Source organism: Gobius niger (genome assembly GCF_951799975.1).
Source record: "Gobius niger genome assembly, chromosome: 22".
Classification (NCBI taxonomy): domain Eukaryota; kingdom Metazoa; phylum Chordata; class Actinopteri; order Gobiiformes; family Gobiidae; genus Gobius; species Gobius niger.
Genome location: NC_136873.1, coordinates 11463632 through 11487759, shown reverse-complemented (window position 1 = coordinate 11487759; position 24128 = coordinate 11463632). Strand labels below are relative to the sequence as shown.

General features: G+C 43.3%; 2 protein-coding genes across 2 annotated transcripts in view; both read right to left on the bottom strand.

The window, feature by feature from the left end:
• Window positions 1-443: 443 nt before the first annotated feature.
• Window positions 444-8020, bottom strand: dpm1 (dolichyl-phosphate mannosyltransferase subunit 1, catalytic). Its single transcript, XM_079581042.1, has 9 exons — window positions 7834-8020; window positions 6681-6780; window positions 6525-6558; window positions 6388-6464; window positions 6296-6321; window positions 6131-6226; window positions 5596-5664; window positions 3511-3625; window positions 444-578 (listed from the first exon to the last, which is right to left on the bottom strand). Exons 1-9 carry the CDS (start codon window positions 7962-7964, stop codon window positions 474-476), a joined length of 753 nt encoding a protein of 250 aa, XP_079437168.1. The 5' UTR covers window positions 7965-8020; the 3' UTR covers window positions 444-473.
• A 2161-nt stretch (window positions 8021-10181) lies between these two features.
• The window catches only part of LOC306981210 (collagen alpha-1(XX) chain-like), a 39016-nt gene continuing 25069 nt past the window's right edge, over window positions 10182-24128 (bottom strand). The window contains exons 14-34 of the mRNA XM_079580773.1: window positions 23579-23695; window positions 21513-21659; window positions 21306-21362; window positions 20704-20742; window positions 19272-19410; window positions 19029-19171; window positions 18838-18947; window positions 16413-16571; window positions 16169-16246; window positions 15967-16053; window positions 15573-15626; window positions 15391-15486; window positions 15209-15316; window positions 15089-15142; window positions 14075-14146; window positions 13926-13961; window positions 13432-13498; window positions 12248-12436; window positions 12106-12183; window positions 10379-10555; window positions 10182-10275 (exon numbers count right to left, since the gene is read on the bottom strand). Coding sequence (XP_079436899.1) covers window positions 10247-10275; window positions 10379-10555; window positions 12106-12183; window positions 12248-12436; window positions 13432-13498; window positions 13926-13961; window positions 14075-14146; window positions 15089-15142; window positions 15209-15316; window positions 15391-15486; window positions 15573-15626; window positions 15967-16053; window positions 16169-16246; window positions 16413-16571; window positions 18838-18947; window positions 19029-19171; window positions 19272-19410; window positions 20704-20742; window positions 21306-21362; window positions 21513-21659; window positions 23579-23695 — 2036 coding nt within the window. The 3' untranslated portion in view covers window positions 10182-10246. The remainder of the gene's footprint in view (window positions 10276-10378; window positions 10556-12105; window positions 12184-12247; window positions 12437-13431; window positions 13499-13925; window positions 13962-14074; window positions 14147-15088; window positions 15143-15208; window positions 15317-15390; window positions 15487-15572; window positions 15627-15966; window positions 16054-16168; window positions 16247-16412; window positions 16572-18837; window positions 18948-19028; window positions 19172-19271; window positions 19411-20703; window positions 20743-21305; window positions 21363-21512; window positions 21660-23578; window positions 23696-24128) is intronic.

Sequence of the window (24128 nt, the reverse complement as noted above, 5' to 3'; positions counted from 1 at the left end):
AGAGAAAGGAGGGGAGAGAGAGGAGGGAGGGGAGAGAAAGGAGGGAGGGGAGAGAGGAATGGAGAGAGAAAGGAGGGAGGGGAGAGGGGACAGAGGAGGGAGGGGGGGAGAGGCTGCTGCAGTGCTGAGCGCACACACTGAGGAGACAAAGAGAGAAAGGGGAGAGAGGGAGGAAAACAAGGTTGGAGGGAGGGAGGGGTGAGGAAGGGGAGGGGCTCTGCACGGGCGAGGGGACGGAGGGGGGGAGTAAAGGAGAACAAAGAGGGGCAGGAGGGGGAGGGGCGGCAGAGAGAGCAGAGGGAGACGGCGCCCCCTGCAGGCGGGAGACTCTACCGCAGTCGCACGCGTAAAAAATGCAGCTGAAAATACTTAAATTGAGTCGTTTATTGAAGTGAATGTGGTTAAAGTGACAGAAACAAATACAGATGGAGACGCTGAGGTCACGCCGAGGTCACGCCGAGGTCACGCCGAGGTCACGTCGTGGCGAACAGCGTGATCAGACCTTTCACAAACGACACGATCTCGTTCCCCCCGAGCTTCGACTCTCCGTAAACTCTGTCCACGAAGGAGATGGGAACCTGAGGAAGCAGAGGACCAGGATGAAGAAAGGTTAGTGCTGGGACGGTCTGCTGTGAAAACATGACACAAACTAACCTGTTACCCCCCGCCAAAACCAAATCCAGTCTCTCCTCTGTGCCATTGTCCTCACTTTTATGTGTTTTTGTCACTTTTTTATTACTTTTTTGCTGGATTTTTGTCTTTTTTTGATGGATTTTTGTCTTTTTCTGCTGGATTTTTGTCTTTTTTTGTTGGATTTTTGTCTTTTTTTGTTGGATTTTTGTCTTTTTTTCTGCTGGATTTTTGTCACTTTTTTGCTGAATTTTTGTTACTTTTTTGCTGGATTTTTGTCTTTTTTTGATGGATTTTTGTCTTTTTTTGATGGATTTTTGTCTTTTTTTCTGCTGGATTTTTGTCACTTTTTTGCTGAATTTTTGTTACTTTTTTGATGGATTTTTGTCTTTTTTTGGATGGATTTTTGTCTTTTTTTTGATGGATTTTTGTCTTTTTTTGATGGATTTTTGTCTTTTTTTTGATGGATTTTTGTCTTTTTTTGATGGATTTTTGTCTTTTTTTGGATGGATTTTTGTCTTTTTTTTTGCAGAATTTTTGTCATTTTTTTGATGGATTTTTGTCACTTTTTTGCTGGATTTTTGTCACTTTTTTGATGGATTTTTGTCTTTTTTTGTTGGATTTTTGTCTTTTTTTGTTGGATTTTTGTCTTTTTTTCTGCTGGATTTTTGTCACTTTTTTGCTGAATTTTTGTTACTTTTTTGCTGGATTTTTGTCTTTTTTTGCTGGATTTTTGTCATTTTTTTGATGGATTTTTGTCTTTTTTTCTGCTGGATTTTTGTCACTTTTTTGCTGAATTTTTGTTACTTTTTTGATGGATTTTTGTCTTTTTTTGGATGGATTTTTGTCTTTTTTTTGTTGGATTTTTGTCTTTTTTTCTGCTGGATTTTTGTCACTTTTTTGCTGAATTTTTGTTACTTTTTTGCTGGATTTTTGTCTTTTTTTGATGGATTTTTGTCTTTTTTTGATGGATTTTTGTCTTTTTTTCTGCTGGATTTTTGTCACTTTTTTGCTGAATTTTTGTTACTTTTTTGATGGATTTTTGTCTTTTTTTGATGGATTTTTGTCTTTTTTTGATGGATTTTTGTCTTTTTTTTGATGGATTTTTGTCTTTTTTTGATGGATTTTTGTCTTTTTTTTGATGGATTTTTGTCTTTTTTTGATGGATTTTTGTCTTTTTTTTGATGGATTTTTGTCTTTTTTTGATGGATTTTTGTCTTTTTTTGGATGGATTTTTGTCTTTTTTTTTGCAGAATTTTTGTCATTTTTTTGATGGATTTTTGTCACTTTTTTGCTGGATTTTTGTCACTTTTTTGATGGATTTTTGTCTTTTTTTGTTGGATTTTTGTCTTTTTTTGTTGGATTTTTGTCTTTTTTTCTGCTGGATTTTTGTCACTTTTTTGCTGAATTTTTGTTACTTTTTTGCTGGATTTTTGTCTTTTTTTGCTGGATTTTTGTCATTTTTTTGATGGATTTTTGTCTTTTTTTCTGCTGGATTTTTGTCACTTTTTTGCTGAATTTTTGTTACTTTTTTGATGGATTTTTGTCTTTTTTTGGATGGATTTTTGTCTTTTTTTTGATGGATTTTTGTCTTTTTTTGATGGATTTTTGTCTTTTTTTTGATGGATTTTTGTCTTTTTTTGATGGATTTTTGTCTTTTTTTTTGCAGAATTTTTGTCATTTTTTTGATGGATTTTTGTCACTTTTTTGCTGGATTTTTGTCACTTTTTTGATGGATTTTTGTCTATTTTTTTAATGGATTTTTGTCTTTTTTTGATGGATTTTTGTCTTTTTTTGATGGATTTTTGTCACTTTTTTGATGGATTTTTGTCACTTTTTTGATGGATTTTTGTCTTTTTTTGATGGATTTTTGTCATTTTTTGATGGATTTTTGTCTTTTTTTGTTGGATTTTTGTCATTTTTTGTTGGATTTTTGTCTTTTTTTGATGGATTTTTGTCTTTTTTTGATGGATTTTTGTCACTTTTTTGATGGATTTTTGTCTTTTTTTGATGGATTTTTGTCTTTTTTTGTTGGATTTTTGTCATTTTTTTGATGGATTTTTGTCACTTTTTTGATGGATTTTTGCCTTTTTTTGATGGATTTTTGTCTTTTTTTGTTGGATTTTTGTCATTTTTTTGCTGAATTTTTGTCATTTTTTGCAGATTTTTTGTCATTTTTTTGATGGATTTTTGTCACTTTTTTTATGGATTTTTGTCACTTTTTTGATGGATTTTTGTCACTTTTTTGCAGAATTTTTGTCATTTTTTTGATGGATTTTTGTCACTTTTTTGATGGATTTTTGTCACTTTTTTGCTGAATTTTTGTCATTTTTTGCAGATTTTTTGTCATTTTTTTGATGGATTTTTGTCACTTTTTTGATGGATTTTTGTCACTTTTTTTATGGATTTTTGTCATTTTTTTGATGGATTTTTGTCACTTTTTTGATGGATTTTTGTCACTTTTTTGCTGGATTTTTGTCATTTTTTTGCTGGATTTTTGTCTTTTTTTCTGATGGATTTTTGTCTTTTTTTGATGAGTTTTTGTAATTTTTGTCGCTTCTTTCGGTCACTTTTTTAGCTTTTCTTTGTCGCGTTTACATCCTCATTTTCTTCTCGTTTTTTGCCTCTGTTTTGAAGAAGCTTTTAGATTTGGAGAATTTGGAGAAAACATGTTCAGGTGGGAGTTAAGAGGTTAAGGTTAGGGCCAGGAAAATGGTTAACTTTAGGGTTAGGATTAGGATTATTTGTATTTTTAGACAAACCAACCGAAATCACAGCAGACCGTCCCCCCCGAGCATACGATCTAGCACTAACCATGAAGAAAACCTGCTGCTGTGACCCCCCCGTAACCCCTGACCCCCCCCGTGACCCCTCCCTCACCTCTCCGACGCTGTAGCTCAGCTGTCTCGCTCGGACGATCATCTCCATCTGAAACACGTAGCCTTTGGAGACGCAGCGCGAGACCAGACTCTCCAGGACCGGACGCTTGTACAGCCTGGACAGGAAACAGGAAACAGGAAACAGGAAGTGACCGTCAGTCAGGGACTACAGGGACTACAGAGACTTCAGGGACTACAGAGACTTCAGGGACTACAGAGACTTCAGGAACCACAGGAACCACAGAGACTACAGGAACTACAGGGACCACAGGGACCAGGAGCCTCTGCTCTGATTCTCCGATATCTGAATGATACTAAAACATGTGTCGTCTGGCACCAGGAAACAGAACCATAATGTGTGGAACATCTACAGGTTCATCTCCAACGTTACGGAATGTGGGAAATGGGGAATATTTTTGGGTGAAAATTAAATTTGCGTAAACGGGAAACAATTACTAACAAAAATGAGAAGAAATGAGGGAATATGAATCCTGGTCCACGCCTGAAACAGACTTTTACAGATACACTGCGTTCCAAATTATTATGCAAATTGGATTTTTGTGTCAAAAAGGTTAAAAAAAAAAGCAATAATAATGAAACTCATGGATGGTGTCGTGTCTCAGGCTCTGTGAATCACTGACATTAATCTCAGACCTGGGATGATTAGTTTTCAGGTTAAGCCCAGTTAAGGGACAAACTACTGAAAAAGGATGTTCCACATTATTATGCAGATCATCATTTTCAAGCAATATGGGAAAGAAAAAGGATCTTTCTGCTGATGAAAAGCGTGAAATAGTTGAATGTCTTGGTCTCAGTATGAAAACCTTCGATATTTCATGAAAGATTAAGCTTAATCATGATTCAGACACACACAGGTTTGTGCAGATAAAGGCACAATATGGACGGTTTCTTCCAGACAAACACATCAGATTAAGAGAACAGCAGCTACAAAGCAGCATACAGGTATTTGAAGCTGCTGGTGCCTCTGGAGTCTCTGAACATGAAGGTGTAGGACCCTCCAGAGGCTGCAGTTGTGCATAAACCTTCTATCCGGCCTCCCCTAAACTGTTCACTGAAGCTGAAGCAGAAACGGCTGCAGTGGCTCAGAAATACATGAGACTCATTTTCAAACAGTCTTGTTCACTGATGAGGCCGTGTAGCCCTGGATGGTCAGATGGATGGAGGTGAATGACCACCATGTCCCAACAAGGCTGTGACGTCAGTAAAGAGGGGGCGGAGTCATGTTTTGGGACAGAATCATGGGGAGAGAGCTGGTCGGCCCCTTTAGGCCCTTTAGGCTCCCTGAAGGTGTGAAAATGACCTTTGAAAAATATGTGGAGTTTCTGACTGACCACTGTCTTCTATGCTACAAAAAGAAGAGCCGTGTTTTCCCGAACAAAATCCTCTTCATGCATGACAACGCCCCATGTCCTGCTGTAAAGAAAACCTCTGCATCACTGGCTGCTATGGGCATAAAAGGAGAGAAGCTCATGATGTGGACCCCCTCCTCCCCTGACCTCAGCCCTATTGAGAACATTTGGAGCCTCAAGAAACACTTCTCTGAGGGTGGGAGGCAGTTTTCATCCAAACAGCAGCTCTGGGAGGCTATTCTGACATCCTGCAAACAAATCCAAGCAGTAACTGTCCAAAAACTCACAAGTTTAATGGATTTAAGAATTTTGAAGCTGCTCAAAGAAGCTCCTCTGGTAAAATATAACTTGACCTGTTAATACTGTTTTGATTGAAATATCTTTGATTTCAGTAAATATGACCTCCTGATGCTACAAATACAACAAATGACCATTTTCAGTTAATTACAAGCTTTAAAATGTATTGAAACGATGAGTTGCAGAATAATTTGGAACAGTGGATTTTGAGGTTTTTACTATATTTATTTTTGAAAAAAATACTGTTTTCACTGGGAGGTTTTTTCCACCACATTTAAATGATCCTTGACCAGTTAAAGACTTGAAAATGATGCTGACTCTCATTTGAGTCGACAATTTAGAAAATCTTAGAAAAATGTCATTTGCATAATAATCTGGAACGCAGTGTATTAAAGTGTTAAACTCAGACCCAGACTCACCTGAAGCTGCCCGTCAGGTCCGAGGCTCCAGGTCTCAACAAAACCTGCGTCAGGAAGTTGGCTCCTCGACTGAAGGACAAACAAAGAGTTCAGAATCTCCGTGATGGGTTTGTGTTTGTGAAGATTGAACTCATCCAAGCTTTTTCCATCACACTTTAGTCCTTTTTGTGTCTCTTTTTCCCACATTTACTTTACATTTACTACTGACCAAAATGTGCCAACACATGACAACAAAAGGTGAGTTCTGCAGGGCTTAGCTTTCAAATGAGGCGACACTCTGGGCCAGAGGCTGTAAAATCCTCAGTCGAGAAGCTTTTAGATTCAGGTAAAGCCCAGTTTGTCGAACGCAACAAAACAGTGACAAAAGCATTGTGCGTGAGGGTGTGATTCAGCTGTTCACCAGCAGAGGGCACTCTTTGACTGCTCCATCACAGGCCTGAAAGCCCTGGAGGAGGTGAGGAGGAACTTCACCACACATTATTACACGACACAGACGGGACAAAGCTGCTTCATGAGTTTGGTTTTAAAGTCTCGCCTGATGAGTTTGCGCCGCAGGTCCCAGCCGTAAACGCCTCCGTCTCCTTTGTATCGAGTCCCAGAGACCAGGTCCAAGTCGCCTTCGCTCTGTTTCCTGCAGGGAAAACCCAGGGAATAAACCGGCCCGAAGACAAACACAATAAACCAGAAGAACCAAACTCACCGGATAAACTCAGGGATGAACTTGGGCTGAAAAACAAACAAATAATAGTTACAAACATTACAGTGGGTAAATATGAGGAAACAGTTACCCACGTGGTGAGACAGGTCGGCGTCCATGATGAAGATGAAGTTGCCCGTGGCGTGCTTCAGGCCGTGCACGTACGCGGTGCCTTTGGTAAAAGGAGTCGTTAAATATCGTCCAGAAACAAAGAATCAAACACAAACTTTACCTAAACCCAGTTTCTTCGCTCTGGGACGAAGCAGCTGCAACAAAAACAGACGTTTTATTCTGAAACTTTAACTTCACTTCAACGTTTTAAAACCGTAATCTAACGGATACTGTAGAAATTATATATATACGTATATATATATAATGTTAAACTCACGATCTTGTCGTCTCCGTAGATTTGCTGCAGTTGTTCGGCCACTTGCAGAGTCCCGTCCGGACTCCCGTCGTCGATAACGATGACCTCGAAGTCGTATCCGCTGAAAACACAAACATAACCAGAGGGTCAGAGAGTCGTCATGTGACCAGAGGGTCAGAGAGTCGTCATGTGACCAGAGGGTCAGAGAGTCGTCATGTGACCAGAGGGTCAGGGAGTCGTCACGTGACCAGAGGGTCAGGGAGTCGTCATGTGACCAGAGGGTCAGAGAGTCGTCATGTGACCAGAGGGTCAGAGAGTCGTCATGTGACCAGAGGGTCAGAGAGTCGTCATGTGACCAGAGGGTCAGAGAGTCGTCATGTGACCAGAGGGTCAGGGAGTCGTCACGTGACCAGAGGGTCAGGGAGTCGTCATGTGACCAGAGGGTCAGAGAGTCGTCATGTGACCAGAGGGTCAGAGAGTCGTCATGTGACCAGAGGGTCAGGGAGTCGTCACGTGACCAGAGGGTCAGGGAGTCGTCATGTGACCATAACATATAATAAACAGATAAATGTTCTGTCGTTTGTTATTCATTGTTTCTTTTTTAAACACTGAGAGTTTTGTTTATTATTAATTATTAAATTCATCTGCTTTTATACCAAACAAATAAGTGCTTTATAAGTGTGTAAAGTGAAACAGTGCTCAGGTGTTAGTCCTGAGCCGCTGCCTCTGTAAACCACAAATGTAATTCACAAAAATAAGGCAGAAAATGCAGCTGTAGCAGGAGCGAGGGAGGGTGCTGCTGTTTACACGACCAACATCAGAAAAACTATTTCCATAAACATTCAAATCAAGTTCAAATCAAGTCTTTAATCTCACATAAAAATAAAAAAGTTGGTTAAACTCACTGCTCAAAGTGTTTCTGTTTATTCTTTTAAATCTATTCATTATCTCTAAAGTTCAATGAAACTCTGCATCACAAACACTTTAAAGTCTTTCATTCATTAAATGTTTCTTTAGTTAAATATTCCAGATGTTTGTCTTGTGATTTCTGCTCATGAATAAGTTTTAAACCCTTTAAATGTGGAGTTAATGTGAAGCTGAAGTGACAGCTCATCCACAGAGGCTTAGCATTAGCCGCGTTAGCTCCGGGGCTAAACTTTAGCTCCAAACTCACCTTTCCCCGAAGTATTTGACCAGGAGCCAGATGATTAACGGCAGGTTCTCCCGCTCGTTGTACGTGGGCAGAAGCACCGAGTATTTGTCTGCGCTGACGCCGCTCGCAGGAGCAGCTTTACGGCTCGACATCACGAAGAAACACCGCTACAGGAGCGGGCTAAGCTAGCGAGGCTAGTTCCGGTTCACAGGAGGTAAACATCCGGTCTGGTCTTTTCAAGCAAAAAATCAAACGTAACTTTGTAAAAATAAAAATAATGATTGAAAAAACTTTACAAACGAGAAAAACTCTTATTTATGCGTCAGTTTGGATCAAGATAATAAATAAATAAATAAATAAATAAATAAATAAATAAATAAATAAATAAATAAATAAATAAATAAATAAATAAATAAATAAATAAATAAATAAATAAATAATGTGATTTCAACAAAGAATAATCTTTAAAATCTGCTTTTCCTCAAGATGTGAACTTTACCCTCTTACCCCCGCCTGAGGTTTCTCCAGTTTGGCTTTACCCAAATCGGCAGTAACGCTTTGGTCTGATCGAAAACCCTTCGTTTTATAAATATCAGACGAGAGAAAGTTCGTTTTCATCGTTTTATTAACAAAACCAGTTTTTCGGAAGAGCAAATATAAAAATACAAACAATAAGACAGTTTATAAGCCACATTTTCACACTATTTTTGTCCAAAAATAAATGTAATAATAATAATAATAATAATAATAATAATAATAATGTAAACAGGTTTATTCAAAATCGAGGTAAAATATGAAACATAAAAAGGTCTGTGGAAACGAGCGCGAAATAACGGCCGATAACGTTAAAATCATCACCTTATTCAGACAACTAGGGGTTAGAGTGAGAGGCAGCTGTGGCTACAATAGTTGTCTGTAGCACAAAGGGTCTTCAGGTGCATTACCGCCACCTACTGGGCCGGAGTGTCTGTGTTTTCCCTTCAAGTCACTCAATGCAAGTCTCTAGTCAAGTCCAAGTCGATCGGTCCAGTTTAACTGAAAGACTCGACTCCGCCTCCTCAGCCCTGATCTACGCTGCCCCCTAGTGGCTGGAATTTCTTTATTTCTGGTCATTTCTTTCTTTAATTACTCTGCAAAAGAATGGCTCTTTTGTCGCGGGCCGTCACGCACCTGTGGGAGCAGGGACTCGAACCCGCAACCTTTCAGTCACAAAACGAGCCGCTTTACAGTGAATGAGCTGCGACACGTGAAAAAAAACGGACAAAAACAAACAAAAATGAAAAAGCCGATTCCAGCACAGACATAATGATGACGTCATCGGCGTGATTCCGTTACCGGCTCTACAAGGTTTTACACGACAGTTATTTTACAGGAAAGTCACAGTTTGACACATGTTTCTGAGGCAGTTCAGGTTATAACGAAAGTAAATCAAAGATAAAACTTACAGATATTAGTCTTTAATAAAGCTCTACGGAGGCCTGGAAGTGACATCAGACAAAAGACATTTGGGGGGTGAAAAAAAAATATAGATATTTTTTTAAGAAATATAAAAATGTAAATAATTTCTTTTTATTTTACGCCACAAATTATCTCAGGGTTAAAAAATTTTTTTTTTTCAACAAAATATAAAAAATCAATCTTTTTTTTTTTTTTTTTTTTTTTTTTTACATCACCAATTTTCTCATTCCCCGAGATAATTTGTGCTGTAAAAAAAAATACATATATTTTTTATTTCTTAATTTTTTTTTTCCTTCACTTCCAGGGCTCCGTACGGCGCAGACGAGAGACACGACAAAACCTCTCAGAGACGTCGGGATCGTCGTCATTTAGGAGGAAAACCACGATCACAGGTTTCACCGTCACTTCACAAAGAGGAGCCCCTATTGTGCATGTTTTAGTGGTCCTGACGGGGGCCGTTAAACCACAAGGGGAGCAGAAAGAACCTCATGTTTGATGCTGTTGATCATCAAACCCTGAGGGGAAAGAGGAAGAAGGAGCGGCTGAAAAAATGTTGGAAACAAGTGGAAAAAAATGGGGAATAAAGTGAAAAACTAAAATAAAGTAGAGTAACCGGCCACAGGTTCTCCAGCTCGGCTTTACCCAAATCTAACGTGTTGAAAAAGTGACAAAAAAAAGTGACAAAAGTGTAACGGTCCGGACAGAGGGAGGACACGTAAACCCCGCCCCCTGGAGGCCGTCACCACGACAACGTCCCTGCAACGTTTCTGCAGTCAGTGCGGTTGTGGATCGACAGGTTCAGTCACAGGAGGCTCCTCCTCCAAGTCCTCCTGCTCCTCCTCCTCCTTCTCCTGCTCCTCCTTCTCCTCCTCCTGCTCCTCCTTCTCCTGCTCCTCCTTCTCCTCCTCCTGCTCCTCCTTCTTCTTCTTCTCCTCCTCCTGCTCCTCCTCCTCCTCCTTCTTCTCCTGCTCCTCCTTTACGGCTCGTATCCATAATAAGGGTCGTCTGAGGAAAGGGAATCAGAAAGGTCAGGGTTCACCATGGAGTCGCCTTGTAACCACGGAAACCCATGTTTACGAGGCGGAATCGACTGGGTTTTGTCACTCACCCGGCGCGGGGCCCCCCTGGACCCCCGGGACCCCCTGGCAGCCCGCGCTGTTGTCACAGACCCCCGGGGGCCCCTGCTCTCCGGTCTGACCCAGGGGCCCGGACACCCCCTCGGGGCCCGGCTCTCCGTCCTCCCCCTTAGGCCCCGTGACCCCCGGCTTCGACTCTCCCGGAGGACCTGCAGCACAGAGACAGGGGGCCCGTTGTACATGTTTTATGTGAGCGTCGCTGCATCCGTCGTGTTATTCTGTCACTCCCTCATTAAAAACATGGCTGAAGTGTTGCCTTGGCACATTCACGTATTTCTGAGTAATCTGTAAAGACTCTGATGGCGGCCATTTTGAGTAATCTGTAAAAACTCTGATGGCGGCCATTTTGAGTAATCTGTATAAACTCTGATGGCGGCCATTTTGAGTAATCTGTATAAACTCTGACGGCAGCCATTTTGGGTAATCTGTAAAAACTCTGATGGCGGCCATTTTGAGTAATCTGTAAAAACTCTGATGGCGGCCATTTTGAGTAATCTGTATAAACTCTGACGGCAGCCATTTTGGGTAATCTGTAAAAACTCTGATGGCGGCCATTTTGAGTAATCTGTAAAAACTCTGATGGCGGCCATTTTAGGGATAGGTTTGCCTGAGTCCTCCTAGGAACGCCCCCATCTCCTGGAGACGCCTCCGAGCTTTGGTCACCAGCCGAGTAACCAACCACTGCTCCTCAGCAGAACCCCCTCCCCACTGATGCCACAGACAGCGTGTGGAGGGGGCGTGTCTAAAGGCTCAGAGGTTCTTAAAGAGACAGAGGCCTATTTCAAGACATTCACTACAGCCATTTTGAGAGAGACATTTTATACAAGGCAGTTATTCTAATTTACTGCATTTACAGACCAACAGAAGGTTTGTCATCATTGTAGTGAGATATAGACTGGTGCTGTGGGACTGACAAAAGCAGAATACTCCCTCTTTAAAGCAGAACACCCCCTCTTTAAAGCAGAACACCCCCTCTTTAAAGCAGAACACCCCCTCTTTAAAGCAGAACACGCCCTCTTTAAAGCAGAACACGCCCTCTTTAAAGCAGAACACCCCCTCTTTAAAGCAGAACACCCCCTCTTTAAAGCAGAACACGCCCTCTTTAAAGCAGAACACCCCCTCTTTAAAGCAGAACACGCCCTCTTTAAAGCAGAACACCCCCTCTTTAAAGCAGAACACCCCCTCTTTAAAGCAGAACACGCCCTCTTTAAAGCAGAACACCCCCTCTTTAAAGCAGAACACGCCCTCTTTAAAGCAGAACACCCCCTCTTTAAAGCAGAACACCCCCTCTTTAAAGCAGAACACCCCCTCTTTAAAGCAGAACACCCCTCTTTAAAGCAGAACACCCCTCTTTAAAGCAGAACACGCCCTCTTTAAAGCAGAACACCCCCTCTTTAAAGCAGAACACCCCCTCTTTAAAGCAGAACACCCCCTCTTTAAAGCAGAACACCCCTCTTTAAAGCAGAACACCCCTCTTTAAAGCAGAACACCCCCTCTTTAAAGCAGAACACCCCCTCTTTAAAGCAGAACACCCCCTCTTTAAAGCAGAACACCCCCTCTTTAAAGTGCAGAGCAGGGAAACTGCAGGACACTGGCAGGAGAAGAGTCCCAAAAGAACTCTGATCTCTCCTTCCTCTGATTCTGTATTTAAACCGTTAGACTCGACTCGTCCTGTATTTAAACTGTTGGAGCTCGTTACCTGCGAACCCCTTGATGCCGGTGGGTCCCTGCTCGTTGGGCCCCGCGTCGCCCTTGGGCCCCGGGCCCCCTCGCCGCCCTGTGGTCACATGATCACATCAGTCTGAGGCGTTTCAGAAACAGCTGCATCGACAGAGACTGACCTTGTTCTCCGGGGTACCCCGGGCGTCCCGGGCGGCCCCGGGGCCCCACACTGCCCTGGGCCCCTCTGGACCCCGGGGGGCCCCTGCTGCCCGGGACCCCTGGCTCTCCTGGGGGCCCCACGGGGTCCTGGATGGGGGCGGGCTTCCGGCTCAGCTCGTTAATGAAGAGGTCCATCTTCAGCACCTCCTCTGGAGGAACAAAAACATGTACAACGGGAAACGCCGAGAAACGACTACAGCCCAAAGCCCTGAGCTAAAACATATACAACAGGAGACTCCGTTCAGCTTCCTCAGTCGACTGGACCTGGCCCCTTGGATTCCGCAGGCTCCTGACTGTGATGGGTGTGTAGGGTCCCCTTTGCAGAGTACTGAACTCTCTGAAAGGGAGACACTACAGGCAAAACTCATTTTTCAGTGTTCAGGTTTTGGGCCAAATCTGTCTCTGAACATATAAACTTTCACCCGGAAACAGAAAATATGCCTAATCTTCACAATAACATGTTTAAATATTGCGCTGATTCAATGTTCCCCCATAGACTTATATGGGAGAACACAATTTCAAGGCCCTTTTTCTCCAAACACATGTTTCTGTCATTGTGGCGACACTATGTCCACGTCAGTCGGACCTAAAGACTTCACATTTTCCAGCCTTGGACTGAACAATATTTGGAAGATTTTTTCAGAGGGATTTTTTATTATTTAATCCCTTAAACCCCATTTATTGAGTTTTGAATGTCAGAAAATAAGGCGAGAATTACATTTTTACACATTTTTCCACTAAAAAACAGCTTATTTTAAAACTAAACAAGAAATCCAAAATCCGCTCTGAGAAAGTCTTGGAAACTCATTCATCAATAAAATGAAACCATACATGTGAATGTAGCTCTGTCCATTATTCAGATTTCGTCGCTGAAAAGATGTGAAATCTGGGGCATTTTTAGGCATAAAACACCTTGTTCTGATATGAAAAGATTAAATGACAGAAAACTTGCCATGTTTTTTTTTCTCACATTTATGCCAGTGATCGACAGCAAAGGTTTCACATTGAAATCTGTAAATATACATGTTTCCCTTTTCACCTGCAGTGTCTCACCTTAAGTACTTTGTAGTGTCAGTACTCTCTGCAGTACTCTGTAGTACTCTGTAGTACTCTGTAGTACTCTGTAGTACTCTGTAGTACTCACTGTGTACGAGCTGCTCACAGGCCTCCGTCACCATCTGGAAGATCAGAGCCATGGACTGAGGCTCCCCCTGAAACAACAGAGACTCACTCAGATCCTGTTGTATATGTTTTGTGTCGTAGACTTTTGCTTCTGAACCATCAGAGACTTTGGAATCTGCTGGTCTTTGTCTTTCAAACGAGTTCCCTCTAAAGTCCCGACTAAACATGACCTGTGTCTCTGTTACAGCGCCCCCTGCTGTCACAGATCAGCACTGACACGTTTACACTTTAGGAGCTTCACACGATTCAATTATGGACCAAAGATATCAGTCTGAGGAACACGATCAGATGCAGATGTTTGAGATGTTTGAGATGCAGATGTTTGAGATGCAGATGTTTGAGATGCAGATGTTTGAGATGCAGATGTTTGAGATGCAGATGTTTGAGATGCAGATGTTTGTGATGCAGATGTTTGAGATGCAGATGTTTGAGATGCAGATGTTTGAGTAAACGGACCTTCTCTCCGCGCTCGCCTTTGTTCCCGCGCAGACCCTGAGGAACAGACGCTCAGAGACGTTAAAGATCTGAATAATAATAATAATAATAACAATAATAATAATAATAATAATAATAATAATAATAATAATCTGTATCTGTGTGTTTACCGTGGGCCCCACGGGGCCCCCCGGCCCCCGCTCTCCCCCCGGCCCTGGGTGTCCTGGGATCCCCTGGAAACCCTGAGGGAAACATGTTTGTGATGAACCAAAACCACCGAGCTCAAAGTGTTTCCACAAATACAGGAACTAGCGTTAGCTTCATGCTACATGCTACATGCTAGCGGCTCCGATATTCAGAATCGGATTCAGTGACTGGATCGGGTCCAGAAGACGGTCCTGAACCTGCAGGCTGGAGCCGCTGCAGATTCAGGACCTCAGAAGCTAGGCTACTATCGCTAACCTCCTGCTAACTCTGCTACAAACACAAGGGCAATGGCTAGCACTAAGCTAGGCTACTATCGCTAACCTCCTGCTAACCTTTGAATGTAAAATGCCCATTTTAGCCTTTATAATACTCAGGTGAAACTACTGTCACGTACAACATACAACATACATCACGCAACACGCAACACACAACACACAACATACAACATGTCATACTGTGTGGATTTAAGATGTAAAATATATCATTAACATGCTAATTATGTCATATATAATAATATATGTTAATAATACAAAACAAGGCCCAGTATCGGCCCAGTATCGGCCCAGTATCGGCCCAGTATCAGGCCAGTATCGGCCCAGTATCGGCCCAGTATCGGCCCAGTATCAGGCCCAGTATCAGGCCAGTATCGGCCCAGTATCAGGCCAGTATCAGGCCAGTATCGGCCCAGTATCGGCCCAGTATCGGCCCAGTATCAGGCCAGTATCAGGCCAGTATCGGCCCAGTATCAGGCCAGTATCAGGCCAGTATCGGCCCAGTATCGGCCCAGTATCGGCCCAGTATCGGCCCAGTATCGGCCCAGTATCGGCCCAGTATTGGCCCAGTATCGGGCCTGAGAGACCTCTTCATGGACCTGATAGACTGGACTTTATAAGTCGTCGTGTCGACAGACTTCATCATGTTCTTGGTTCTACAGTTTTGTTCATGTTCCTCAGGTTCTGTGTGGACCGTGTTCTCACCCGCAGCCCCGTCAGTCCTGGGGGGCCCAGCCCCCCCTCCAGGCCCCGGATGCCCTGGAACCACAGCGGAGTTAAACAGGTTTTAAACAGGTTTTTAAAGTCAGTGTTGAGGAGCCTCACCTTTGGTCCAGGGGGCCCCTCCTCTCCTTTGGGCCCTGGAGGCCCCTGAGCGCCCTGTTCTCCAGGCTGCCCTGGGTCCCCCTTCTCGCCGCGGGCCCCTGGGGGCCCCTGTCAGAGACAGGTCATTTATATCATTATTATTCAGTGGAACCTTTTCTATGGTGAAGAAAACTGTCACTCACAGCTTTGCCCTGGACCGTCAGCCCCTGAGGCCCCCGGCTGCCCACAGAGCCCAGGCCCCCGTCCAGGCCGGGGCCCCCCACGGGCCCCACCTCCCCCTGGAACCACAGGAACATCTCGTTAGAATCACATCGTTAACACAGGATTTAAACCCTGACCCTCCTGCTGTGCGTGTGGTGCTAACCTTCTCTCCGCGCTCGCCCTTGTCTCCTTTCTCGCCGCGAGGTCCAGGCCGTCCCTGAAGAAACACAGTTTGTAAAGTGAGTTTCTCTGGGATCCAGATGTGCAGAAACACTTCATAAAAACACATCTGTCTCAATCAGAGGTCACTTTAACTATACCAGAAACTCCACTGTAATGTTTGTCCATAATGACCATGAGAACACATACGGGGGGGCAGCATCATGCTGTGGGGGAGGGGGGGGGGGCAGCATCATGCTGTGGGGGAGGGGGGGGGCAGCATCATGCTGTGGGGGAGGGGGGCAGCTGGTGCAATGACCCAAAGACAAACTGTTACAAAGTGTGTTAAGTCTAAAGTGTATGTAAACATCTGGTTCCCGCTGTATCTGGGGCCTTACGTTGGGTCCGGGGGGCCCCGGGGGCCCAGGGGCGTCTGAAGAGCAGCTGCAGGTGAAGGGCTGAGCGGGACAGCTCTCCTCATCCCTCTGAGGAACAAACATCAGCACAAACATCAGCACAAACATCAGCACAAACATCAGCACAAACATCTGCACACAGAAACACAGTCTAACACAGACTAAAGTATAAGGAGTGACTGACGGAGGCCGGCAGCTCGCAGCAGGTGTCCTCTGAGGTCCACGTGGTGTTACAGATGATCTCAAAGGTCTGCAGCTGGAACTGGACACACACAGGAGATACAACACACTGAGCGTGAAGAGCAGAGTGAGTGAAGAGCAGAGTGAGTGAAGAGTAAACTGAGTGAAGAGCAGAGTGTGAAGAGTAAACTGAGTGAAGAGCAAAGTGTGAAGAGCAGAGTGTGAAGAGCAGAGTGAAGGTCTCGCACCGGGGCTGATCCGCTGCGGGGGCCTCTGGTGCGCGTCAGTTTCCCCAGGATCTCGAAGCCGTTTCTGGGCAGAGCTCCCAGAGGTCGAGCCGCTCTCTCCCCCACACGCTCACAGTCCACGGCCAACGCCACGCTCACCTGACTGACCGACAGGTGCACCTGCAACACACGACCACTGCACCTGACTGACCGGTTTAAGGTGTTCAGCAGATGTTGGGCAGATGTTGGGCAGATGTTCAGCAGATGTTGGGCAGATGTTGGGCAGATGTTCGGCAGGTGTTGGGCAAGTGTTGGGCAGATGTTGGGCAGATGTTGGGCAGATGTTGGGCAGATGTTCAGCAGATGTTGGGCAGATGTTGGGCAGATGTTCAGCAGATGTTGGGCAGATGTTGGGCAGATGTTGTGCAGATGTTCAGCAGATGTTGTGCAGATGTTGTGCAGATGTTGAGCAGATGTTCAGCAGATGTTCAGCAGATGTTGTGCAGATGTTGTGCAGATGTTCAGCAGATGTTGGGCAGATGTTCAGCAGATGTTGGGCAGATGTTGGGCAGATGTTGTGCAGATGTTGGGCAGATGTTGTGCAGATGTTGTGCAGATGTTCAGCAGATGTTGTGCAGATGTTGGGCAGATGTTCAGCAGATGTTGGGCAGATGTTGGGCAGATGTTGTGCAGATGTGTTGCAGATGTTGAGCAGATGTTCAGTAGATGTTCAGCAGATGTTGTGCAGATGTTGAGCAGATGTTCAGCAGATGTTCAGCAGATGTTGTGCAGATGTTCAGCAGATGTTGTGCAGATGTTGTGCAGATGTTGAGCAGATGTTCAGCAGATGTTCAGCAGATGTTGTGCAGATGTTGGGCAGATGTTCAGCAGATGTTGGGCAGATGTTGGGCAGATGTTCAGCAGATGTTGGGCAGATGTTGGGCAGATGTTGTGCAGATGTTCAGCAGATGTTGTGCAGATGTTGTGCAGATGTTGAGCAGATGTTCAGCAGATGTTCAGCAGATGTTGTGCAGATGTTGTGCAGATGTTCAGCAGATGTTGGGCAGATGTTCAGCAGATGTTGGGCAGATGTTGGGCAGATGTTGTGCAGATGTTGGGCAGATGTTGTGCAGATGTTGTGCAGATGTTCAGCAGATGTTGTGCAGATGTTGGGCAGATGTTCAGCAGATGTTGGGCAGATGTTGGGCAGATGTTGTGCAGATGTGTTGCAGATGTTGAGCAGATGTTCAGTAGATGTTCAGCAGATGTTGTGCAGATGTTGAGCAGATGTTCAGCAGATGTTCAGCAGATGTTGTGCAGATGTTCAGCAGATGTTGTGCAGATGTTGTGCAGATGTTGAGCAGATGTTCAGCAGATGTTGGGCAGATGTTAGGGCAGATGTTGGGCAGATGTTGGGCAGATGTTGGGCAGATGTTCAGCAGATGTTGTGCAGATGTTCAGGAGATGTTGGGCAGATGTTGGGCAGATGTTGTGCAGATGTTGGGCAGGTGTTGGGCAGATGTTGGGCAGATGTTGTGCAGATGTTGTGCAGATGTTGAGCAGATGTTCAGCAGATGTTGGGCAGATGTTCAGCAGATGTTGTGCAGATGTTGAGCAGATGTTGTGCAGATGTTGTGCAGATGTTGGGCAGATGTTGTGCAGATGTTGAGCAGATGTTGTGCAGATGTTGGGCAGATGTTGGGCAGATGTTGTGCAGATGTTCAGCAGATGTTGTGCAGATGTTGTGCAGATGTTCAGCAGATGTTGGGCAGATGTTGTGCAGATGTTGTGCAGATGTTCAGCAGATGTTGTGCAGATGTTGTGCAGATGTTGAGCAGATGTTGTGCAGATGTTCAGCAGATGTTGTGCAGATGTTGTGCAGATGTTCAGCAGATGTTGTGCAGATGTTCAGCAGATGTTGGGCAGATGTTGTGCAGATGTTGTGCAGATGTTGTGCAGATGTTCAGCAGATGTTGTGCAGATGTTGTGCAGATGTTCAGCAGATGTTGTGCAGATGTTCAGCAGATGTTGTGCAGATGTTCAGCAGATGTTGGGCAGATGTTGTGCAGATGTTGTGCAGATGTTGTGCAGATGTTCAGCAGATGTTGTGCAGATGTTGAGCAGATGTTGTGCAGATGTTGAGCAGATGTTGTGCAGATGTTGTGCAGATGTTGGGCAGATGTTGTGCAGATGTTGTGCAGATGTTGTGCAGATGTTGTGCAGATGTTGTGCAGATGTTGGGCAGATGTTGTGCAGATGTTCAGCAGATGTTGTGCAGATGTTGTGCAGATGTTCAGCAGATGTTGAGCAGATGTTCAGCAGATGTTGGGCAGATGTTGAGCAGATGTTGGGCAGATGTTGTGCAGATGTTGTGCAGATGTTGGGCAGATGTTGGGCAGATGTTGTGCAGATGTTGTGCAGATGTTGTGCAGATGTTGGGCGTTACCTTGTGGAAGCTGCCGTAGAACAGCCGGTGAACCTGCGGCTGGTCGAAGGTCAGCTCCTGGACTTCTCCTCTGTAATCCAGGCTGAAGTAGGTCAGACGCTTCGCCGCCGCTGCAACACAACAGCTGTCAGACGCCCTCCCGTCACATCTGGAGGAAGACGTTTCACATAAAGAAGCTAAAGTCTTCTCACGGTCCAGGACGAGGCCCATCTTCGGCTGAAAGTCTTCGTCCGTGATCTGCCACAGGGCGAACGGCTCCCGCGGCGTCTCCGGGACGACGCGGAACAACACGCTCAAGGTGTGCTCCGGAGACAGACCGAGGGGGTGGACCAGCCTGCGGAGAGAAGACTGTGCTGAAGACTGTGCTGAGGAGAGAAGACTGTGCTGAGGGGGCCTGGGTGGGGGGGGGTTATGACAGAGTGTGAGTCTCGTACCTGGTGTCCTGGGTCAGCTGGGCGTCCCTGAACAGCGTGTATGTGGGGAGGGTGTTGAAGACGAAGGGTTCGGCGAAAACTCCCTCCACGGCCGAGTGAGCGCCCGGAGTGAGGCCGAACGCCTCCATCATGTCGAAGCCTGAACCAGCATTTACAGGTTATTACACGGTTATTACACGGTTATTACATGTTTATAACACCATGGTCTGGGTGATCCTGGACTCTGATTGGCTGGTGCATTATTTTGGTGTAACCGCACACGTAGTCCGGTAGTTAAATCACTGGGATGTCACTCCGCTGTGGCGTCGCCGTAGCAACGCCTGACACAGCTGAGTCAGATAAAGGCGTAATTAGTGACTGACAGGAACGTATGAGATGGATTTAGTGTTTGCTAAATGTTTGTAGAGGAGAGTGAGCAGCTAGGTTAGCTACTGTTAATAACATATGAGCTTTACATTTCTATTGGAAACGGTTAAGGCTATTCATCATTTTCAGGCGTACATAAAATGATCCTGCATTGAAGCATCTTTGTCTGGATTAGTAAAGTCAAACATAAAAGTTTGAGTTGGGGGGGCCCAGGTGTGAGCGACTCCACCGCAGCTGTTTCTTCAGGTTAACCCCTGAACTCCCGCCTGAACTGAGCACATTTACTCCAGTTTGGCTTTACCCCAATCCAAAAGCTTCTGGAAAAAAAGGTGTGAAAATAGCGACAGAACTGAGAAGAAAACAAGGATGAAGATGTGACAAAAATGTGACAAAAAAAAGACAAAAATGTGACAAAAAAAGAAAAAAAAAGAAAAAAAAATGTGACAAAAAAATGACAAAAAATGTGACAAAAAAAGACAAAAAAAGACAAAAAGAGACAAAAAAAAGAAAAAAAAAGAAAAAAAAATTTGACAAAAAAATGACAAAAAAAAAAAAATTGTGAGAAAAAATGTGACAAAAAAAGACAAAAAAAAGACAAAAATTTGACAAAAAAATGACAAAAAAAAAGAGGCAAAAAAAAAAAAAAGACAAATAATGTGAAAGATAATAAGGTAAATAAGTGGTGCCCACGAGTGGCGCATATCGGTGTTTCCTTCCAGGGAAAAGTGTTTCCGGGTTAGTCCTGTTGTGTTGTGATTCTGTGCTGATGTTGTGTCGTTGAGCCTGACTGAGATCCTCGTAATAGCTGCGGAGAATGACTCGCTCTGAGACCAGCCTTCAGTGACCGGCTAATAACCCACACAAAATAGTCCCGTAGTCTGGCAGATTTAGTGACTTTAGTCAATGAGAAACACATTTATTATAAATGTTAGGTTTGTGGGACCCTGGTATAAGCGGATTAAACAACGAGGAGCCGCGTTAGACGTTAGAATGCAGGAACTCCACCGCGAAGGCTCCTCATTGCTTAATCCTTACTTACACGGTTATTGACCAGGAGAGGCGTTACCTTTGACGATCTTGTTCCTGATGGTGAGCTCCGGACACACTGCAACACAAGGGGGCAGCGTTCAGGAGGATTTGTTACTGAGACTCTGCAGTCGTTCATCACAGATCAGAAATAAAACTCTAGAAACTGAAAAAGGAAAAACTACTGAAAAAGGATGTTCCACTTTATCATCATCATCATTTCCAAGCAATACGGGAAAGAAAAAGGATCCCTCTGCTGATGGAAAGCGTGAAATAGTTGCATCACTGGCTGCTATGGGCAGAAAAGGAGAGAAACTCATGATGTGGACCCCCTCCTCCCCTGACCTCAGCCCTGTTGAGAACCTTTGGAGCCTCAAGCTAAACATTTATGAGGGTGGGAGGCAGTTTTCATCCAAACAGCAGCTCTGGGAGGCTATTCTGACATCCTGCAAACAAATCCAAGCAGAAACTGTCCAAAAACTCACAAGTTTAATGGATTTAAGAATGTTGAAGCTGCTCAAAGAATCTAGATTATCTTATCGTTGACTTTTTGTCTCATTTCAAGGGTTTTGTCTCATTTTTACTGCAGAAAACGTCTCTTGTTAATCCCAGAGTCCGAGTGTGTGGTCAGTTTGGAGGCACCTTCGTTGTGGAGCGGGAAGAGTCTGGGCTGGACCGGGATCGAGGCCGGAGCCGCCGCTGGAGGAGCAAAAACACAAACAAATACTTATTATCGAGGATCAGTACTTTACTTTACACTTTCTGCTCCTCTACATCTCCCTAAAGGCCTGATGATGCACTGTATGAACAGCAGGTGGCGCCGTGCAGTGCAGTGAGAGTATAAGGAACCTGTGGGGTGGAGGATGGAGACGGCGGCGCCCTCTGCTGGGCCCAGGCGGGAGAACACGCTGATGCGATACAGAGAGAGAGGCCGAAGGTCCGAGAAACAGTGGCTGGAGCGAGAGGAGTCCACTTCCTGTTCCTGACTCCGCCCACCTGAGGAAGCACACGGAAGCACACAAACATAACTGAAACACACAAACATAACTGAAACACACAAACATAACTGAAACACAAACATAACTGAAACACACACATAACTGAAACACACAAACATAACTGAAACACACAAACATAACTGAAACACACACATAACTGTAACATAGGGCTGCTCGATTATTGAAAAAATAATAATCACGATTATTTTTGTCATTATTGAAATCACGATTATTCAAACGATTATTTTTTTGCCTTTAAAAAAATCCAGCAAAAAAGTGACAAAAATTCAGCAAAAAAGTGACAAAAATCCATCAAAAAAAAGACAAAAATCCATGAAAAAAATTACAAAAATCCATCAAAAAAGTGACAAAAATCCATGAAAAAAATGACAAAAATCCATCAAAAAAGTGACAAAAATCCATCAAAAAAATGACAAAAATCCAGCAAAAAAAAGACAAAAATCCATCAAAAAAGTGACAAAAATCCATCAAAAAAAGGACAAAAATCCATCAAAAAGTGACAAAAATCCAGCAAAAAAGTGACAAAAATCCAGCAAAAAAAAAGACAAAAATCCATCACAAAAAGACAGAAATCCATCAAAAAAGTGACAAAAATCCATCAAAAAAAGACAAAAATCCATCAAAAAAAGACAAAAATCCATCAAAAAAAGACAAAAATCCATCAAAAAAAAGACAAAAATCCATCAAAAAAAGACAAAAATCCATCAAAAAAAGACAAAAATCCATCAAAAAAGACAAAAATCCATCAAAAAAGTGACAAAAATCCAGCAAAAAAGTGACAAAAATCCAGCAAAAAAGTGACAAAAATCCATCAAAAAAGTGACAAAAATCCATCAAAAAATGACAAAAATCCATCAAAAAAATGACAAAAATCCATCAAAAAATGACAAAAATCCATCAAAAAAATGACAAAAATCCATCAAAAAAGTGACAAAAATCCATCAAAAAATGACAAAAATCCATCAAAAAAGTGACAAAAATCCATCAAAAAAGTGACAAAAATCCATCAAAAAAAGACAAAAATCCATCAAAAAAGTGACAAAAATCCATCAAAAAATGACAAAAATCCATCAAAAAAGTGACAAAAATCCATCAAAAAAGTGACAAAAATCCATCAAAAAAAGACAAAAATCCAGCAAAAAAATTACAAAAATCCATCAAAAAAGTGACAAAAATCCAGCAAAAAAAGACAAAAATCCAGCAAAAAAGTGACAAAAATCCATCAAAAAAGTGACAAAAATCCATCAAAAAAAGACAAAAATCCAGCAAAAAAATGACAAAAATCCAGCAAAAAAAAGACAAAAATCCAGCAAAAAAGTGACAAAAATCCATCAAAAAATGACAAAAATCCATCAAAAAAGTGACAAAAATCCATCAAAAAAGTGACAAAAATCCATCAAAAAAAGACCAAAAATCCAGCAAAAAAATTACAAAAATCCATCAAAAAAGTGACAAAAATCCAGCAAAAAAAGACAAAAATCCAGCAAAAAAGTGACAAAAATCCATCAAAAAAGTGACAAAAATCCATCAAAAAAAGACAAAAATCCAGCAAAAAAATGACAAAAATCCAGCAAAAAAAAGACAAAAATCCAGCAAAAAAGTGACAAAAATCCATCAAAAAAAGACAAAAATCCAGCAAAAAAGTGACAAAAATCCATCAAAAAAGTGACAAAAATCCAAAAATTAAAAATAAAAAAAATTAAAAAAAAAACATTTGAAAAAAAAAACATTTGAAAAAAACAATTATAATAGATTTTTTGTGATTATGCTACTGAAACACACACATAACTGAAACAAGAGAAGACCCTGGACTTCCATGTGGATACGTCCGGCTGTCAGAGATATGAAGCCGTTCCTGCCTGGTGTGTGAAGTGCGCTGCTCGTGGGCACAGTTACCTTTATCCTCCTGGATGACGAGGCGATATCCGTCCACCGCAGACGCCGGCCGCCATGACACGCAGACGCTGGCGTGATCCGAGCGCAGCACGCTCACGCTGCTCACGCGCAGACTGCCTACGGGGATTCAACCGGCAACCGTCACACAGAGGCTACACAGCACGAGGACGAGCTCTACATCCTGTTATTCTGTCACTCCCTCATTAAAAACATGGCTGAAGTGTTGCCTTGGCACATTCACGTATTTCTGAGTAATCTGTAAAAACTCTGATGGCGGCCATTTTGAGTAATCTGTAAAAACTCTGATGGCGGCCATTTTGAGTAATCTGTATAAACTCTGACGGCGGCCATTTTGAGTAATCTGTAAAAACTCTGATGGCGGCCATTTTGAGTAATCTGTAAAAACTCTGATGGCGGCCATTTTGAGTAATCTGTAAAAACTCTGATGGCGGCCATTTTGAGTAATCTGTATAAACTCTGACGGCGGCCATTTTGAGTAATCTGTAAAAACTCTGATGGCGGCCATTTTGAGTAATCTGTAAAAACTCTG

Coding starts and splice junctions, on each gene's coding strand:
- dpm1 (XM_079581042.1), bottom strand. CDS start 7,964: ATGTCGAGCCGTAAAGCTGCTCCTGCGAGCGGCGTCAGCGCAGACAAA. Junction 6,465..6,524: donor AGCGAAGAAACTGGGTTTAG/GTAAAGTTTGTG, acceptor CTTTTACCAAAG/GCACCGCGTACGTGCACGGC. Junction 5,665..6,130: donor CTGCGGCGCAAACTCATCAG/GCGAGACTTTAA, acceptor TTTGTCCTTCAG/TCGAGGAGCCAACTTCCTGA.